The following is a 21,137-nucleotide window of genomic DNA, read 5'->3' on the forward strand; positions in this document are numbered from 1 at the left end:
AAAAGAACTTCATAGAGTCTCAAAGTTTCAAACGAGAATGATAAAATTAATAAATACAAAAAAAAAAAGAAATTAACTTTAAAATGAAGGTAAATTGTATAATTGTAAAATATGGAATTTGTATAGAAAATACAAAGAAGATGGAAAGAAACTTAAAGAAAAGTAACTCAAGACAATATCTCAGAAAGTTATTGGGGTGTGAGAGTTTGTGAAAGTGTATTTTTGAAGAGTATTTCTAATTTTTTGTTCATCGCTCGCCACTTTATTTATAAGAATCTTCCACCAATCCTGTGCTGTTATATGTCAATCTTACGAATGAACTAAAAAATAATTATTCCCACTAAATACACACTTAATAACCGTCTCTTATTCCACATTCACCAACTTTAAAAATTGACCTATCTGCTTCGTCAAAAAAATTAAGAATCAAATCTCTTTGAAACACTACGCTGTCGAATGTTGGTACTACCTCAATTTTTTTATAAATTGCCAATTTATAAGCAACTATGTTAAACTTAAATTCTTTTCAACTTCTTATTTCATCAAACCTTCTTTCAGTCTCTTGTAATAAAAAAATTGACTTCAACTTATCGATTACCAAAATTTATCCCATCGTATAACAGATATAAATAAGGATTTAAACTATACTTTCTCTTTTGTATTTAGCAGGAAAATTGGTCTTTTAATTTGTATTGGTATTAACTCGTCAAATCTATTATATATTGTTGAGTTGAGAATTCAATTAATTTAATAATGATAATAAATATTGTTTTATTGGGTTAAACACCCAATTGGGTTTAAATGTTTTATTTAAGTGATGCAGGCCCATATGATGGTATAGCATCCCAAAATAAATTGAAACAAAGAAATAAAGGCTGTTGAAGATTAGTGGATCTGCAAACAAAGTCCATAGGAAGAAAACAAAGAAATTAAGTGGATTGAATGGAATGTGATTCACTAACCAAGCCCAGATGAATCCCAAGATGAGAGGTAAACCCCAAAGCTGAGTTTCCGCATTGTTTTCTTTTGGTCAAACACGAGAGAGAGAAAGAGAGCTTCATCCTCAAGTTCATACACAAGAGAAGAAAGAAAGAGAAATGTTAATCAAGAAAGTAAGAGCCTAATCAAACAAATCAAAAGCATGTTACATTAAGTCAGAGGTTAAAGGTAAATAATTTCCATTTGTATGCAAGTTGATTTCTTTACTTCTTTTCCTACTCTCTGCAACACCGTTTTTGAAAAAGTTGAAGAAAATAGTGGTTAAGAATCTCTGCTGTAAATCAAAGGCTCAAGTTATTACTTGGAAACAAAGCACATTTTCAAAGGCTCGGATTTGGGATTATTTCTGATGAGTATCATCTCTGCTGCTTTGTTGCTCCTCGGTCAAGTAAATGAATTAGATGTGAAATCCCTAATTTAGGAGTTGATTGAAGAAAAAGGAAGGGGTGATTGATCAAAGTTCAAAATCCAAGAAGTTGATTCAAAGAGAAACCCCAACCATGGCTCAAATCAAGGTACAAAAAAGAAAATAGAACTTGTTGGAAAAGCAAGGAGAGAGAATCCAAGAGTGAGAGAGAAAATAGTGAATCCTTACTACTGAGTTTGAAGTATTAGAAGTATTGCACATACACTAAAGGGAGCACTCCGCCAAGATGAAGAACAACGTTATAAATTCAGATGTTGGGTTCAGTGCATAGAGTTAAAGCTGTGAATCATCAATCTCTTTCATGTTTTACTATATTATATTTCAGTTTCAATGTATATTTTTTTATATTTTCTTTGAGAGGTAAAAAGTAAGAAAGAGAGACATTGAGAAAAAGTCAAAAGTGAAAAAGACTGAGTTTGAGTGAAAAGTCAAGAGTAATTTCAAATTTCTTTTAATTGTATTTTCTGTCTTGTATCATGTACCTGAGAAGTATCCCTTGCTAAGTTGGATAAGCACTTAGGTAGCATTTGTTTTGAGGCACTGAGATAGAGACTAGAAGACTGAGACTCAGTATCATGTTTGTTGGTTTAGAGACTGGTATTAAAATTTCAATATTTCAGTACCTCCAAAAAATAGGGACACAGGAGACTAAAATTTTTAGAGATGGAGACTGAAACTTTGATAACATTTTATACCTAAAATACCTTTATTTCAATTAATTAATTCCAATTTTACCCTTTGTACAAATTAAATTAGAATTTCATTCTTGTTTCAATTTCTGTTTTCCACTTTATACCAAACAGAATACTGATATTTATTTCAATCTCTGTCTCTTAGTCTCTGTATGTCTCTCAGTCTCAATCTTTCCGTCTCTATCTTTCTACCAAACGCTACCTAAGTGTGGTGAGTCTAAGTATTAGCATAGCCAAGTCAAGTTTATGTTGAAACTTGTGTGCCTAAATAGGATTGAATTGAGTCCTAGAAAATTGGTGTATGTAATACTTGGATCATAATGAAAATTCCACCAATGTTGTCTATTTTAGTTCTATTTTCTGGTTTTTATGAGACAAAACGAAATTGTCTCATGATTTATCCGTTGCGTAGATCATCAGAAATCAGTTTTAAAGTTCTATCTTTAAGGCTTAATACTTAAAAGTTAAAGAAAGACATAGATTCAACTCCCTTCTCTAAGCCTTCTGAAACCTTCATATATTATTAATTTTATAATCAAAATGTGTCACATGTCACTCTCTCATTGCAATTAAAATTAAATCTTTTCTACCAAAATTAAAGAGTTATTCCCTCCTTCCTCTACCTTTCTTTATCTCTTTGATTTCTTCACCACTTTATCTCTTCTATATATCATTATCAATGACTAATTACAAATTTGACAATTAAATGTGCAATATGATATTCTCTAATTGTATTAAAATTAAATTAAAATATTAAAGTTAAAATATAGCTATATTATATAATATATATATTACTAACTAATTTAATAGCCAAAATGTGTCACATGACATTCTCTTATTAAAATTGAGAGGAAACATTTCCTTCTAAAATTAATAAATTCTCTTCGTGCATTTTCTTATCTACCTTTCTCCCTTTTCTATTTCTGTATATTAGTAATTTGACAAATCAAAATGTATGTGTTACTAGATATTTTGTATTACAATTAAAATATTTTTTTCTTCCAAAATTAACAAACTCCCTCTCTCATTCTTCTTCTTTATGTTTTTCTCTCTTTTTCTTATTCTCTATTTTTCTCTACCTTTCTGTTCTACAAAAAATAAAATTAACAACATAATATAATTCAAATAAAAGATATTATTATTATTATATGCATATCTTTTTATTTAGTTTTAAAATTTTACTGTTTATCTTTTTAATTTATATTTATATTTTTTCTTCTTTCTTCAAATATTTATTATATATAATTTATAGAGAATACTAATGTTGTGATTAAAAGTTAGAATCAAAATTCAATTATTTTTTTAAAAAATAATTTTGAGATAATTTTATAACTATCAACATAAATTTTTTATGCTAATATCTAATTATATTTTTATATACATAGAGAAAAAAAATAATTTTTTAAATAGTAAGCATAAAAATTAATTATTTTTATTTATGCAACAAATTTAACATCTAATCAAATGTAAAAATATACACGTTAAATTCTTCAAATTTTAGATAACAAATGTCAAAATTAATTATTAGCAAAAAGATTAAACTCTTTTACATGAAAAAAATAAAATTTTATTATTTGATTTTTTTATCTACGAAAACCTTAGTTTTTTTAGTCTTTATAACCCTTTTTTATAAAAGTAGTTTAATTTTATAAATCTTTTGTATTATAATATATAATGTCAGAATAAAACTAACGTATTTTTACAAGATTTATATTTTCGTAATATTATTACAGGTAAAAATACTAGTAATTATGTATTTTCAACAATTTGATGAGTAAGGCTATTGCAAGTTTGCAACTGTTTGAATTTGCCACGAGCGAGTTCGAAAATTCCGGTACTAGCTTTGATCCACAATTATTTATTTTTGCAACCGTTTAAATGCATAAAATTTTCATTGTCTGATTAATTATTTATTTTTGTTCTTCTAGCAAAACTGATGATAATATTTATTAGGTACAAATTTATTAGTATACTATGGCTTTAATTATTTGTTTATTCCAAATTTCCAATACAATTGAAATTTAGGCATATTTTTAAGACAAAACCAACAAAATTAGTGTTACAACTTATAGATAATGCATAACTTTCCCGAAGAAACTACACCATTACTAGTGTGATACGCAAGTGATCAATGTGCAGCAGCATATCAAATTTCAAAAAGTTTGAACGTTAATAAGTAGATAACTTAGCAATAATAGACATGTATTTGTATTTTAAAATTATTATATTTTAAGTTTTATGAAATTTTGAGCAATTATTTATAGGTTAAAATGTTTCAAACCAGTAATAAAACTATATGACACACATGTCAGATATTTTATAACAAATCGTACCTTTACCAATGATATAATTTTTAGAATATTTTGACAATCGTCTGATACGCGTATCTGTCGTGTCCAACCGTGTTTTACACTACCACAAAAGCGGAAGATAGCGGCACACAATTAGCAGCTGTTTTGATAATAGTCGCTATCTGATGGATTTCCAGCAGTTTTAATAGTAAACAGGGAAAGAGCAGCTATTTGATTTGATTTTGCCACAAATTTTAAAAAAAACGCTGCTAACCTAATTTTTTTGGGTGATATTTTAATTCCCCTTTCCTAAAAACACAACACTCAGCACTCAGCAGCTTCAACAAATAAAAAAAGAAAGAAAGAAATGTTAAGAGAAGAGAGGGAGAAACGGAGAAGGAGAGGAAAGGGAGGAAGGAGCCGGGCCGGCGCTGCTGAGTTCGCCGCCGCCGTCGCGTTGCCGTGCCGTCGGAAAGCCAGAACTGCAAGAGAAAGAACTGCGAAGAGAGAGGGAGACCGCATCAGCTCACCACGAAGCCAGCGCCGTCGTCGTCCTCATCGCGGGTCTACACCGTCGCGTCTTGCCACCGCCGCCACCACTAAGCTTGCCGTCGTCGCCATTGAAGCCGAAGAGAGAGAGAGTGTGTTCGCGAAGAGAGGGAGAGCGCGCGCTCACGAAGGAGAAGAACGACGAAAAGGGAAGGAGAAGCAGAAGACGATGAACCCAGGGGAGAAGGAGGAGGTCTGTTCTCGCACCGTCCTGCTCTGCACCCAGGTGAGCTCTTCATCCCCCTGTACCCTCTGCCCTCCTTTCCTCTCTCTTGCCCTTTCTTGACGACATTGATCCATTGTTGTCTTGTGTGTTGCAGATCTCACTTCGCGTAGTCATGGTCTTCCCCGCAGTCACAGTCGCAATCGCCGTCTACGCAGTTTGTAGCTGCCATCATCCTCCGCGCAGTTCCCACCTGCTCACGGTACCATATCCTTGACTCTGTTTTCTGTTCCCAGAATCTTAGATATAGCATAAACTTGTTATCTTGTGCATTTTGTTGTTTTTATGGAATATGCACACAAACTGTTTGATAGTTTTCCTCAGTGAAAAGCGGAGGAGCTCAACCTTTTATTTTCATGGATTTAATAAGCAGTTGCGTGATTCTTTCTCTTTCGAAATTTTAGTTTGATTGTTCTATTTTATTTGAAATTAGTATATGTTGAAGGGTACCATTGATGGTGTGGTTATGAGTTTATCAAAAGATTGATTATGCTTGGTTTATTCATTATTATGCTTAATGCAATATTTTATGAATGATATGAAGGAGTATTATGGGAGTGGAGAGACAAAGAAAGTGTCATGGAGAGAATCACAACTCAAAGGGTTGCGTCGTTTCCTCATTGAAAAAGAAGAAGATATTTTGAAGGCCTTAATGCTCGACTTAGGAAAGCATCAAGTTGAAGCTTTTAGAGATGAGGTTATGCCTTTATTTAATTTGCTTATAATTACACTTGAAAATGGTTTGTTTCTGTTCAAAAAAGTGTGTCATCATATATACTATTTACCACTTCTAAGTTTAATGAAAATATTTGACATTATTATTATTGCCTTTCTATTAGTTTAATCTTTAATCAATATAGTTCCTTCCTAATTTAAGCTTTCTTTTAAATTCATGCATTATGCATGCATTGAGTAGTAATAATAGTAACATTAAAAAAAAAAAGAAAACTATTTTTCAGTTCTAATTGCTAATTAACGAATTGGCCCTTTTAAGTAGATAGGAACTTTGATGAAGTCCTTGAATTTTGCATTGAGTAACTTAAAATATTGGATATCAGGCAAAAAGGTGAGATCAGTGCCAATTTTCCTAATTCCATTTTTTTTTAAATTTCAAAGATAAGCATTCAAGCCTAATGGATTCAAATTTGTTTTTTGATAGGCTAAATTGCCACAAATAGCACTGCTTAGTAGTGCAGAAATTGTTCCTGAACCTCTGGGCCTAGTCCTCATTATTTCATCTTGGAATTTCCCCTTTGGTGAGTCATGCTTTTTGAACCATTTTCCTTATGTTGATCAAGTATTTGTATAGCAAATTAATAGAGGGAGTTACAATTTAATTAATGACAGGTTTATCCTTGGAGCCACTAATAGGAGCAGTAGCAGCTGGAAACACAGTGGTCTTAAAGCCTTCAGAGTTGTCACCAGCATATTCTTCCATACTTGCCCTTGGACTTCCCAATTTCTTGGACCTCCCAATCATAAGGTGTTTGAAGATTCATTAGTCCTAAAACTTTCTGTAGTTTATTTCATGCCGTTGGATTTGCTTAGCTTATCATAGATGTGGCCTCTTCAATTTAATTTCTCCTGTTTATGTTTTTCTGTCTTTTAGGCTTGGATTATGCTGACCCAAAAGGGAAAGGAAATTTTTTTGGAAAAGTTTTTCTTGCTGCTAGATTAACAGCATTATGCATTATATATCTTCTTGGTTCAGATTATGCTTTCAGGTTATTTTGATTCAGATTTGGCTCAGGGTATCCAGGTGATAAGAGACTATTTTTTTATGAGTTCAAGCCTCTGGAAGCCTTGAATCCCATCTCTTTAAAAGAAACTTTATATATTATTGGTTGTTATTAATATTGTTTCAAATTAAAGAGTTGTTTCTGCTCACCTCTATCTATATATGGCAATTATATGACAATTTGTTTGACCTTGGAATTCTAGTAAACATGAGAGATTTGAAGAGGAATTGTTATGGTTTTGGTTGACAATAATGATGTGAGCACTACATAAGCTTGCTAATTATTATGCTTGTAATATCATACTGCTGTTTATTGGCTTGTTTATTGTGCACATACCTGCTGTTTTATATTCTCCTATATCAACTGGGTTGTTGAAATGGTATTGCACTTTTTTAGTTATGCTAATATTTTTGTTATCTGCCCATGGTAGCAAATCTTTCAAGTAAAATGGTAATGAATACTTTTCTCCTTCCTCTTAGGAAGCAATCTTCAGAGTTATAGCTGCTATTCTTCATCTTGGAAACATTAACTTTGCAAAATCAGAGGAAGAAACTGATTCATCAGTTCTAGAAAATGAAGAGTCCAAGTTGCATCTCCAAATAACCGCAGAACTTCTCATGTGTGACCAAATTTCTATTGTTATCATTTGCAATAGCTTTCTTTTTGTTAATGTTACATATCTTTTAAATTATTTCTTATTTCAGGTGCGATCCTAGTGCTTTGGAAGATGTACTTTGTAAGCGTGTGATGATTACCCCAGAGGAAGTTATTAAAAGAAGTCTTGATCCTCTTGGTGCAACGGTTAGCAGGGATGGTTTAGCCAAAACACTATATTCTTGTTTATTTGACTGGTGCTATGTTAATGTCAAGTGTAAAATTATGAATTTAAAATATGAAAAATGTGTCCTATCCTATGTTTATTGCACTTATGTTATTTGAATCTGAATAATTTTTTATCTGTTCTATTGTTATGTGCAGGTTAGTCCAAAAAATCAATGTCTCAATTGGGCAAGACCCAGAGTCAAAATGTCTCATTGGTGTTCTTGACATATATGGCTTTGAAAGCTTTAAGAATAACAGGTGAACATAATCATATTATTCACTCAAACACATGCGTGTGCGCGCGCGCGCACACACATATCATTGTTCCTCTTGAGAGTAGCATAAATCTGAGTTGATATCTAATTCCCTCTTTACAGTTTTGAGCAGTTTTGTATTAATTTCACAAATGAAAAGCTGCAGCAACATTTCAACCAGGTATGAGGTTAGTTTTTAGATATTTGACAACTTCAACTATCACTTTTTCTCATAACATGCATTCCAACATGGATAATGTCCTGCAGCATGTGTTTAAGATGGAACAAGAGAGATATACAAAAGAAGGGATTGACTGGAGCTACTTAGAATTTGTGGATAATCAAGATGTACTTGATCTAATTGGAAAGGTTTATACATACTTTATGGCTATGCTTCATTTTGCAATATTTATAGCTAGATTTCAATCTGATAGAGCAACATCTAATGTTATATATATATATATATATGTTTGCAAACTGCTTATGTAGTTTGTATTTGATTTACTCTGTAATATTCAGAAATGCAACTTAGATACTAATTTGTTTACAATATGTAGACATCTTTGCAATTATTACAAAGAATTTTCAAGATGTCTCCTCTGAATTTGCCTTCAAAATGTTATGCCCTCATTATCTAAAGCAATCCTTTTGATGCAGAAACCAGGTGGAATCATTGCTCTTCTTGATGAAGCTTGCTATGAAAAAGTTTCTTCACTCTTTCTCTCTTTCTCTCTCTCTCTCTCTCTCTTTCTCTCTCATGTGAATTCATGTAACTATTGTGTACTACACATAAATGCACTGCATTATTATTTTTTGTTTACAAATGCAAATAAAGTGTATATAGATTCACTTATAGGTGGACCAATATGCTGTTACAAATGCAAATAGAGTACATAATTAATTCCTCCCGTTATTCAGTTTTTTTATAAGCTCAGGTATGAAATTGAGACAGTTCAAAACTGTCTCATTTTTTTAAAAAAATTCTACATAGATTTGTGGCGGTTTTAAACCGCCGCAAATTTTTTTTTAAATCCGCTGACAGAATAGCGGCGGTTTTGCAACCGCAGCAAAATCAATTATCTGATTTGCTGCGGTTGTGCCAGCGGTTTTTCAAAACCGCCGCAAAATCAAATCTCCACCCCCTAATAGGCAACGCTTGTAGAACCGCCGCTATTCGGCATGTCCCTTGTAGTGTTAATAAAAAATAAAAAAAATTTCGAACACGTTTAGACACACCTAAATACTATCACGTATCAGCGTATCCAACCTTATTCTTAACATATATTATTGAAATAAATTTAAAAATAATATATATTATTATTTATTAAAAAAATATTTTAAATATTTTATATAATTAAAATAAGATATTAAAAACAATTAAGAAATTAATTTATATTTTAATATCAATAAAATATCAAAGTATTACTACGATTTTTTCTAAAAAATATATCATATTTTATATATATATGTGTCCCCGTATCTTATAAGATTTTAAAATTTGTGTGTCGGTGTATATATCCTGTATCTCGTCGTGTCCCGTATTCGTGTCAGTATCCGTGCATTATAGATATTATCTATTATAAGTATACTTATTTAATTTTAATATAATATTAAAATATATAAAAATCTAAATGTAATTAAACCACCTCAAATAGAGTTTCCTTCTTTTTTGGAAAGAATTTAAGAATAATTTTAAAGGAATTATCCTTCTATTTAATTAGTTCTTTTGTTTTTTCTTTCTTCTTTTATTTAAGTTATTTAAGTAAAAAAAAAAAAACAAACCACGTCAAATTTCAAATTTCCATCCGCTGTTGATTGATGATGAAAGTGTCTAAGTGGAAAATCAAGTCCAATAATTGAGCAATTAGAAAAAGATAAGCATACGATACTTCCATTCACGAATTTTATGAAACTTCAAGATCACCTGGTTGACAAATTTTACCTTTGATGTTGAAACTTGAAAGCATATATACGATATTTTGTAGTTTATCTTCCTAAATCCTAAATAATTAAGATTTTTCATTTACATAAAGTTGTATAAATAGGAGCTAAATCTAAGCAAAAATCATTACAAGCACATACCTTCAGAGGTCGATTAATTAATTAATAACATGGAACCTCAAAACTACTTACTGGGTATTGCAATTTTGGTCTTCACAGTCTTGCATTTTCTTGCAAAATATTTCAAACCAAGATCCATTAACCTTCCCCCTGGTCCATGGAAATTACCCATCATTGGTAACATCCATCAAGTTGCACTAGCAGGACCACTACCACACCGTTCTTTCAGAGAACTTGCAAAGAAATATGGACCTATCATGCACCTAAAACTCGGTGAGAACTCCACAGTGGTTGTATCATCCGCTAAGCTAGCCCAGGAGGTACTCAAAAACCATGATGCCTGTTTTCAAAAGAGGCCTTTTATTGCTGCTGTTCCAACCCTTGTATATGGCCCTGCAGATATTGCATTCTCTCCCATCGGCCAGTACTGGAGAGACATGCGCAAGATATGTACTCTGGAGCTTTTGAGTGTGAAAAAGGTTCAGTCTCTGGCTTCTGTAAGAGAAGCCGAGACTGAAAATCTCGTTCAGAAGATCCGTGAATCCGCGGGTTCACGGATCAATCTCACTGACATGATTTTCTCCTTGACAATTGCTTCTGTTTACAGGGCGGCATTTGGTAACTACAACAAGGATCTTGACGAGTTTGTGCTTCTGATCAAAGAAGTGATGGAAATTTTTGGAGGGTTTCATTGGGCGGATTTGTTTCCATCCATCAAACCTCTGTATTATTTGAGTGGGTTGAAGTCCAAGGTGGAGAAGCTGTACAAGAAATTTGATAGGATCTTGGAGGATATCGTAATGGAACATCAAAAGAAGCAAAGAGAAGGTAGGATTAATGTAGAGGAGGAAGACCTTGTTGATGTTCTATTGAGAGTGCAGCAAAGTAACAGTCTCCACACCAAGCTAACAATCTCAAACATCAAAGCTGTCGTTGGGGTTAGTAACTTAATTAGTACATTAATTAATGCATTCATTGTAACTTTTTTGTGTGTGTTTATTTTATTTTCGTTATGTTTATTTTATCAGTATAAAAGTAAATAAAAAATATATATTAAAATAAATAAACAAAAATATACATAAAAAAGTTTTAAATAGATAAAAATATACACTAAAAAATTATAAATATCATATTGTGAGTTTAATATTTACCAATATTTATTGTACACTTTGTCCATTTAATATATTGTCTTAGGGTGATGAATATAAGATCTCACGTGCCTAAGTATTCAAAAAGAAACTATTTGTTTGCACATATATACCTTGTTCCTCTACATGGCAGAATATATATATACTAAATTGAAAACTAAACATTTTGAATCTTTCGTTACACCGGCCTTTGTTTTGTGTCATTTTTGAATTAATAATTAATCGGCTGTAACAGTTTGATTATCCTGTTTTAAAAATGTTAAATTATTCTATTATAAAAAATTTAACTATTTTATTACAAGAAATACTAACTAACTAAATAATTTTTTAACCAAATCAACAAGTCAAATTTACTTAAGTGTATTTTTTTGTATGTTCTTCCTTATCATCACCCTCATTATTATTATCTCTTTCCACCTTCTTCTTCTTCTTTTCTTTTTCCTTTTTCTCTTCATTATTTTCTTCTCCTTTTGTACAATTATTCTTTAACGTCGTTTTCTTCTTCTAAAAAAGAATTACAAAAAATCTATAGTATTTTGTTTTGTCTTATTTTTTCTGCGCAATTCTTCTTCAACGTTATTGTCGTTATTGTCGTCTTCTTCTTTCAAAAATAATAAAAGAACTGCAGCACTTTATTTTATGTGTCACATGTAACAACAACTCTTCCTCCTCCTCCTTCTTCTTCTTGTTTTCATAGTTTTTCTTGTTTCACACTCTCATAATTCTTATTGTTTCATCCTCTAAAAAGAAATTAAAAAAAAAAAACCAAAAAAAGAATAGAAACAATTATGCAAATTTTTGTTTCATTTTTTGTTTATTCTTTCTAACAATAATAAACACAAAATTTTTTGAAGAAACACATAAATTTATAAAAAAAATACAAAAATTCTGCATGAAAAAAGAAGAAAAAAAAATAAGAAGTAAAAAAATTGCAACATGAAATTCAAAATTTTAAAAAATTTCGATGTCAAAATTAAAAAATTTTGTGTCAAAATTAAAAAATTTTTGTGTCACGGTTAAAAAATTTCGGTGCTATTTTTTACGGATATAAAAAGAAGTGTGTGATTTTACACGCATGTCTTTAAATAGTTTTTGTTGAGTTTTAGCTAATTTAATTAAAATTAGTTAATAAAAATATTTAGATATATAATAAAATTCAATAATTATTTATGTCAAATTTAATTATCATAATAGTTATTTATTTTATAAAAAAATATAAAAAATAATGTTTATATAAATATTCTAACCCGATTAAATAATTTTAAAGGAAAGAAATGGATGATATAAAAAAAAGTCGTTTTTAAATCAAATATACTAATCGATATTCTTATTTGATCGGAAATATTAGGGAAACTAATATTTTTCGTATAAAAAAAAAGAGAATTGGCTAATATTAATTCAAATAAAAAATGATAAGACCTAATATCTTTCTAAAATATATCAAAACTGTATTTCTTTTTATAAAAGATTTAAGTTTGAATTGAATAGTCCTAGTGGTGAATGAGCTGATTCTGGATTAATGAATTTTCCAGCTCCAGCTACCACGTACAAACTATTTGTTAGAGTTGTCTAATTGACTTAGTGATGTATAATTTTTAGAGCAATTTCAATGAAATCTATTTTGGGTATTATTTTTTATTTTTATAATAATTGAAATGATATAAAATTAAAATTTGTATGATATATTATTTTTAAAATGATATTGATGACATAAGTAAAAAGAGACTACATTATTTTAAAAATAGATCAATAAAATGATGCCACTTGTATACTTTATTAAAGTTCATTAAATAAAATAAAAAATTTTAAGGTGAATAATTTTTAGTATTTTTTGTCATTATTTAGCACTACCACAAAAATAGAATTTAGCTATTAAATTTTAACTACGAATGCTGAATCATGATAAAAATAAATAAGCATGTCTTGTATTTAGCACGAAACATTGTCACAGTGATTAAAATTTAACATTTTGTCACATAATACTTTTTAATTTGAAGTTTATACTCCTTATTTTAGCAAAATCGTTTTTTCTCTTCTCCTAAAAATAAAAATCAAACTATAACCTCTTTCCTCACCTCTCTTGCTTGTTTCTCATTATCGTTCTTGAATAAATGTATTTTTTTTAAAATAAATTTATTAATTTATAATTATTTTTTAAATATCCTAACATTAACATATATTTATGAAATTAAATCTGAAAATATAAAAAAATGAATTTAGATAAAACAAATAAATATAAAGATAAAAGTTATATTCTAATAATTGAGTTATATTCTAATAATATTTAATGGGCATATAGCATTAATCTTAAATAAATATTAAAACGTTGTTATTGTAATATTGTTATGGTAACGTTACAACAAAAATTCAATTAAAATATATTTAAATAAATTAGATGTATTTAGTTGTACTTCTATATTTTATTATTCTATTTTTTTGTTATCTTCTTATCAATTTGGTAAAAAAATAAATTTAAATCAATTTAATGTAGGTTCTTTTCTCATCTTCTTTGTTTTTTTTTTTTGTTTTATTTTATTATTCTATTTTTTTATTGTTGCTATGCTTAATTAAACAATATTTTAAAATTTATTTTTATTAGTGTGTAATATTTTTTAAATATGGTTATAATTATTAATTTTATAATTTTATATTTTTATTTTATTTAATTTTTTACAATTCAATTAAAATTATTTGAAATAATTAAAAATGAAATAATTAAAAAATAATTTAAATTTAAAATTAAATTAAAATAAAACTAAGTATTTGAATGATAAATTTTACATTAAATTTTAAATTAAATTTTATAATATATAATCACACAAATATTTATATGACACTTTGTAAGATCTAAAATAAAATAAAACTAAAACTAAATATTAAAAATGCTCTTATAAACATTAGAATGATTTTTAATTTATATTAATTTATTAGCATAACATAGTCAATAATAATAATAATGTGGTTACAGAGTAACTTTGTAAAAGATAAAATCTATATTGTTTTAGACCAAGAATTATTTAAAAAAAAAAAAAAACTCGAGAGAATAATAATGATTTGGAAGTTTTCAAAGGGAAAATTATTGAAAATGTGATTGACTGATTCTGAAGTTTTAAATTGAAAGTCAAACATACCATAACTTTTAGATAAGTTGGGAGTTGGGACCAAGCCTCTCTCGTGCATGCCCTCCACCTGTCGCCTAGCGAACAATTTGTTGACTTTTTACTGTGTACTAGGACAGAAGTTCATCAGTCTTGACCAAATAAAAAAAAGCGGCTCAGATTCTCTCATACTAGGGTCTCCTTTTACAATATCCCAATTTAATTATCAAACAACTATTATAAACACAACACGGTCTTTACATATTTCATATGATTGTATTATTTCTTTTGAGAAAATGTCACTGAGAGATACTAAAATGATACTCTATTTCTCTTTATTTATAAAATAGAAAAAATTTCATTTTTCTTTTTGCGAGATACTAAAATAACACTTCCTTTTCCTCTATTTTATAAATGTACATTCTCCTTCATTCTAATTTTTAAAAAACCTCCTCTTTAATCTATTTTAAATTTTGTATTAACTAATATTAATTTTATCCATTTAAAAAAATATATATTATTTTTTATAAAAATATTCTTTAATAAAAATTTTATTTTTTGTCATTAAATTTTACTTATCAAAATACATTTTAATAAATTATTTTTTATTAATTAAATTGTATTTTTATCAAAATATTTTTAAAAAATTTTAATAATTAAATTATTTTTTTAAGATTTTCTTCAATAATTTTTTAATTATTAAATTATAATTTTACTAAAATTTTTCTTAATAATTTTTTTATATTTTACTATTAATTTTTCGATATCAATATATATTATTTTAATATTAAAAAAACTCTTAGTAAGATATATCAATATATATTAATTGTTATACATATTAATAATGGTAATATTTTTTTATTTAATGTTAAAATAATATACATTAATATAAAAAAATTAATAGTAAAATATAAAAAAATTATTAATAAAAATTTTAGTAAAATTATAATTTAATAATTAAAAAAATATTGAAGGATATTTTAGAAAAAAATAATTTAATTATTAATTTTTTTTAAATTATTTTGATAAAATATAATTTAATCAATAAAAAATAATTTATTAAATGATATTTTAGTAAGTAAAGTTTAATGATAAAAAAATAAATTTTTTGTTAAAGAATATTTTTGTAAAAAATTTTTTTTTTTTGAAAAATAGATAAAGTTAACATTAGTTAACACAAAAAAATTAAAATGGATTAAAGAGGAGGTTTTTTAAAAGTTATAAGGGAGGGGAATGTATATTTTATAAATAGAAGGGAAGAGAATATTATTTTAGCATCTCACAGGGGAAGGGAGTGTAATTTTCTCTATAAAATATACATTCTCATTCCTTATAATTTTTAAAAAATTTCTTCTTTAATCTATTTTAAATTTGTGTTAACTAATGTTAACTTTATTCATTTTAAAAAAAAATATTTTTACAAAAATATCCTTTAAAAATTTTTTTATTTTTTTATCATTAAATTTTGTTTACTAAAATACCCTTCAATAAATTAATTTTTATTGATTAAATTATATTTTTATTAAAATATTTTTAAAAAAATTAATAATTAAATTATTTTTTTCTAAGATACTCTTCAATAATTTTTTAATTATTAAATTATGATTTTACCAAAATTTTTGTTAAAAATTATTTTTATATTTTACTATTAATTTTTCGATATCAATATATATTATTTTAACATTAAATAAAAAAATCTTACCACTGTTAATATGTATAATTAATATTGATAAATAATTTGTTTCATAAAACTATTGAAATTTATTAACAACTTTATCAAAATTTAAAAACAAGTCGAGATGAATAAATTCCAAATTTAAAAAATCAATATCTCATTCCTTCACATCCCTACCAAGTAAGTTCTTTAACCTAAATAAAGAGCATTGTGCATAATAAAATATGTTTTTATGTTGATGTATTGTCCCTTCTGCAAGCTGCAATTTTCGATACTCAACTCTTGAAACTTCTAAATCTGTCATTGAATTGTCAAATTTAAAGAATGATTTTTAGAAAGTTTATCTTTTTTAATATATATCCTGCAACATCAAATAAATAGTGCATTTTAGTTTTTTTACTTTTACAAAATCTTTCCATTATCTCACCTTCATTCTCTATATTAATTTCTACTTCACTTTTTTCTTCTAAAATGTAGTCATCCTCGTTCCACTCCTCATCATCCAAATAACTCTCTACGCATTAATCCTTATTAATATCATATTCTTCATCACTATCGGTAAATAATTGTTCAATAGAAGATTCAGTTCTATTATACTCATTGACATTAGATATAGCTTCAATATTGGTAGACATTTTGCTAAAATGAAAAAAAATTGGCATAATTAATAATGAATAACTATAACAGAAGCAAAGAAACGACAAAAAAAAGCTATGCAAAAACAAGAAATTCAAAATGAAGGGTTTAGGGATATATCCAAGATTGCCAATGATATGAATTTTTTTTGTAAATTAATTGAGTTTGAGAAAAAGATGCCAAACCTTATTACTTGAATTGATAATAACAGTGATGATTACACAAAGCTATGCAGCAATGAAAGCACCTAGGTAGCGATGCATGGCAGAGACAAACAAAGGAAATTGGAGAGATTGAAAGAGAAATAGCGTAGGAACGATAATATAGATAAATAGATATTTGAGCGACTATGAGGGAAGGGGAGTGCTAGGTAAACAATGACCATGTTGAAAATAAAAATACACTACATTCTAATTTAATGCTACTAATTAAATTTAAAATTAATTTACTTTTTTATTCCTATTAATTCACATTGTTCACATATTGTTCAAAAATATTGTTGGTTATCTATACTTTTCCGTGAGGGAATTGGAATCCTAATTCAAAAATTGAGTTTAGTTAGTAAATAAATATAAAGGGATAATATGGTAAATTAGAATATTAATTTTATTGAATAAAATATTTAATTTTTTTTAAATGAAATATTCTGTTAACATTTTTAACCAAATAGATTAAAGTGTACATTTTACAAATAGAAGGGAGGAAATTGTCATTTTAGTATTTAAAAAGTATATATAGTTTTTCTCATTTCAATATATGACCTGTCGTGTTTTATTAATTGATTCTTTCTTTCATACATGTTTTAGTATTTTATCATGTTTTATTTTTCATTAAAATTTTGTATTAAAATGTATTTTGAAGACATATTTTAAAACATTATAAAAATATATTTTACTAAAAATTATTAATTTTTTAAAATTATTAATTTTTTAAAATTATTAATTTATTAAAAAATAAAAATTTTTTATTATTATACTCTTAGAATATATTTTTAAAATACAAATTAGTTAAATAGGAAAATAAAAAGATAAAGAAAACTTCAACTATTTACAGGACGTGTTTGTTGCTGGAACGGAAACCACAGCATCAACAATAGAATGGGCCATGGCAGAAATGATAAAGAACCCAAGAGTGATGGCAAAGGCACAAACTGAATTAAGAGAAGCACTTAGAGGAAAGAAAACAATTCATGAAACTGATATTGAAGATCTAAGTTACTTAAAGTTAGTGGTCAAAGAGACACTAAGGTTACACTCACCATCTCCATTGTTAATACCCAGAGAATGCACCGAAGCAACCAACATTCATGGCTATGCTATACCAATCAAAACAAGAGTGATGGTTAATGTGTGGGCAATTGCAAGAGATCCCCAATACTGGCATGATTCTGAGAGTTTTATACCTGAGAGGTTTGAAGATGGTTCTTTGGACTTCAAAGGGAATAATTTTGAGTATTTACCATTTGGGGCAGGAAGAAGAATATGCCCTGGCATGACTTTTGGTGTTGCCAGCGTTACACTTCCTTTGGCTCTCTTACTTTACCATTTCAATTGGGAACTCCCCAGTGGGATGAAGTCTGAAGATGTAGACATGACTGAACTCGCTGGCTTGGCAATTGGAAGAAAACATGCCTTGTGTTTGATTCCCACTGTTTATGATCCATAACTTTATCATAATGTTCTAATCAAGTTTTCTGTTCAAGTTACCAACATTTATATAAAGGAAACGTATAGGTAAATAACTCCTAATACATATTTTAAAAAAAATAAAATTTGAATAATTATTAATTAATAATAATTTAAAAAATTAGAATTATCAATTAATAATAAATTGATTGATAGTTGATTGATTGAGTATTAGTTACTTAACAAAATTTTTATATAAAAATAATGTTATATATAGAACTAGTAAATTTAATTATTTTCGTCTAGCAATTAGCCAGTAATAACATTTTTATATATATGTAAAATAAAGTTTAAATATGCTATCTATCGTATTGGTATAAAAAAAATTATATTGATCAAATCTTGGCTAAAATTAATTAAAAAAATGCTGATCCTTACCTTTTCTTTATTTATGTAATAGTATTACGAAATGGTATATTTACACAACTTCTCCAACTTTGTGTATATATGAAAGTAATGAATTTTTTAGGGTAATTAACCTTTAATTTTGGTTCTAATATTTGAGAAATTTTAATTTAATTTTTAATATTTTAGAGATTTTATTTTTGTTTTAAAAAATTTTAAATGAATTTAATATTATCCCATCATTAAATTTGACACGAATAATTAATGAAGTGAGTGACATAGAGGTTAATTAACATTTTTAGCGTTACAAAAACAAAAAACATGCTTGAAATTAGGGGTGGCAAATGGATCGAAACTCGCCAGATCAACCTGCGTAACTCGCTAAAAAAGAGGATTAGGTTAAAAATTTAAAAAATTTCTATAATTAAAAAGGCCACCTAATCTGCGGGTTTTGGCGGGGTAGGGTGGGCTTTCTTGGCGGGCCCGTCGTTTTTTTTGTAATTGAAAATGTTCTAAGTTATAATTTGGATTATGTTTTATGTTTGATTAATTAGAGATTTGAAGATGTTTAATTATATGTTTTGGACAATATTTGTTTATTTTTTACCATGTTAATTTTATTATTTTGTTTTAAAAAACTTGGTTGATAATTATGTTTATTATATATTTAGAATTATAAAGACTTTAATATTTGTAAATTTAAAAATTATAATTTTTTTATGTCTTTAGACATTATAAATTTACTGAAATAGTTGTGAAATTATATATATTGTTTAATATTTAAGAGTTTATTAATAAAAAATTTTAAAAATTAATAATAAAAAAAAGAGAATTGGAGGGTTTAGCCCGCCAACCCGCCGTTAGGTGGAGCGAAAGAGAAATTTGGGACCGCCTTACTTGACGGGGCGGGTTAACCCGTTTGTCACTCCACTTGAAACACTTTTCCTTTTCGTTCTTCTTCTTCTTTTATAAAATTTCAAATCATAAAATCAACCGTCAACGTTCCAAAGTCAAAGAAATTGATTTTATATTAAGGATTGTTAAGTGAGTCGATTTTACTTAAATACTGAAATCAAATATTATTATTCTTTAATATGTTAATGTTCGTGTCAAATTTAATGGTAGAATAATATTAAATTCGTTTAAAAAAATTTTTTGATTGAAATAGGATGTTTGAAAAATTAAAGATCAAATTAAAAATTAATTTAAATATTAGAGACCAAAATAATACTTTATTTTTTTTATTTATTAAATAAAAAACCTTAAGTTTCTTTATTCGTTTTAGAAATTAATTTTTATACACTATATTAGTGAAAAAATGTTAAAAGACCAACAAATTTAATAATTTATAGTCATTAATTAATTATTATTAATATTTTTAATAGTATAAAATTATATCTAATAATATAAAATTATTCACTTTTATTTTACTAATTAACTAATAATTAAATTTTAATAAAAATACTCACCCCTAAACATTTTCTTATTAGTATTACTCCCAAAACTTTTCCTTATTAGTATTAACTATAAATGAAAAGGACTTTTTAGTTTTTACACGACTCTTTAAATTTTTAAAGAGTATACTAAAGTCAGATGTTGATTGTTATATATTAATTGTTGTACATTATTACTATATATAAAAAGACTTTATACACGACTCTTTAAATTTTTTAAGAGTATATTTAAGTCAGAGATGTTGATTGTTATATATCATTTTTTTAATCTAATATTAACATGAAAAAATTTATCTAAATAAATCAATTGAAATTTATATTTATGCACATACAACAATCTATATAACTCATTATATATCAGTCCTATTTTATTTCTATATAAATCGCAGCTATTAACCATAATTTATCATTTGATTATAAATAAACCGTGAGACTTCTATTGTAATTTATGAAAAGCAGCGTTTGGACATAAAATTACGAGACTTCTATTGCAGTTTATGAAAAAAAGTATTTATACATAAATTACAAAACTCTTATCACATTTATGAAGTCTATAAGCTTTATATATACAAATTGAAGGTAATTATCAAGGAGAGAGTCATTTTTATAATGTCTAATGAGAGGATAATTTTTTAGCACTAGTGTATTGCTCTGAAAAAAAATTATAAAAGTAAAAGAGAGGGTGTGAAGTTTACCGACAAAGAACCTTTGAGTATATTTATTCGTTCATCGAAAATCTTGTCAGATCTAAAAACCAGCATATTGCAAAAGTTTGGGGTGTTTGGGACCAAGTGGGTGAAGAAGTTATTTTATAAAATATCTATTGCAGTTGTATTAACCGGTGTGAAGTATGATACATTTGTGATACGGTCTGATGAAGATTTGCAGGTTCTGTTTCATTATCAGAGAAGTTTTTCGGAGGTCAGAATACACAAGTTGTATGCGAAGTTGGAGGATGGTGTCAACAGTTCTGGGGCATCAGCTCCAAATTCTCAGTCGACTGGCTTGGGGTGCTTCCAATTTGATGCCTGTGGTTGCA

The 21,137-nt window shown here is 27.4% G+C and overlaps 2 protein-coding genes and 1 long non-coding RNA gene across 12 annotated transcripts; 2 read left to right on the top strand and 1 right to left on the bottom strand.

Annotated features, from left to right (window-relative positions):
* The first annotated feature begins 4,647 nt into the window (after window positions 1–4,647).
* Window positions 4,648–8,904, top strand: LOC107616429 (uncharacterized). Of its 6 annotated transcripts, XM_088486081.1 has the most exons (12): window positions 4,648–5,184; window positions 5,279–5,383; window positions 5,726–5,878; window positions 6,179–6,247; window positions 6,341–6,437; window positions 6,529–6,664; window positions 7,400–7,539; window positions 7,625–7,721; window positions 7,899–8,000; window positions 8,120–8,177; window positions 8,264–8,365; window positions 8,654–8,904. In XM_088486081.1, exons 1-7 carry the CDS (start codon window positions 4,777–4,779, stop codon window positions 7,419–7,421), a joined length of 990 nt encoding a protein of 329 aa, XP_088342207.1. In that variant the 5' UTR covers window positions 4,648–4,776; the 3' UTR covers window positions 7,422–7,539; window positions 7,625–7,721; window positions 7,899–8,000; window positions 8,120–8,177; window positions 8,264–8,365; window positions 8,654–8,904. The 6 variants fall into 6 exon arrangements, with proteins under 6 accessions (XP_088342207.1, XP_088342206.1, XP_088342205.1 ...); XM_088486080.1 differs by having other exon boundaries at window positions 7,625–8,000; window positions 8,120–8,184; XM_088486079.1 differs by having other exon boundaries at window positions 7,625–8,000.
* Window positions 8,905–9,928: 1,024 nt separating this feature from the next.
* Window positions 9,929–18,362, top strand: LOC107642831 (cytochrome P450 71D8-like). The gene is made up of 2 exons (XM_016346318.3): window positions 9,929–10,995; window positions 17,668–18,362. The coding sequence occupies exons 1-2, from the start codon at window positions 10,108–10,110 to the stop codon at window positions 18,277–18,279; spliced, it is 1,500 nt and encodes a 499-aa protein (XP_016201804.1). The 5' UTR covers window positions 9,929–10,107; the 3' UTR covers window positions 18,280–18,362.
* LOC110271744 (uncharacterized) lies at window positions 10,683–18,151 on the bottom strand. Of its 5 annotated transcripts, XR_015883137.1 has the most exons (6): window positions 18,017–18,151; window positions 17,873–17,929; window positions 16,800–16,861; window positions 14,337–14,455; window positions 10,912–10,984; window positions 10,683–10,818 (listed from the first exon to the last, which is right to left on the bottom strand). It is a non-coding gene; the product is annotated as an uncharacterized LOC110271744 (long non-coding RNA). The 5 variants fall into 5 exon arrangements; XR_002362371.2 differs by lacking the exon at window positions 10,683–10,818 and having other exon boundaries at window positions 10,846–10,984; window positions 14,337–14,427; XR_015883136.1 differs by lacking the exon at window positions 10,683–10,818 and having other exon boundaries at window positions 10,846–10,984.
* Window positions 18,363–21,137: the final 2,775 nt, after the last annotated feature.

This window comes from Arachis ipaensis, chromosome B5 (genome assembly GCF_059453495.1).
Source record: "Arachis ipaensis isolate K30076 ecotype BB chromosome B5, ASM5945349v1, whole genome shotgun sequence".
NCBI classification, from domain to species: Eukaryota; Viridiplantae; Streptophyta; class Magnoliopsida; order Fabales; family Fabaceae; genus Arachis; species Arachis ipaensis.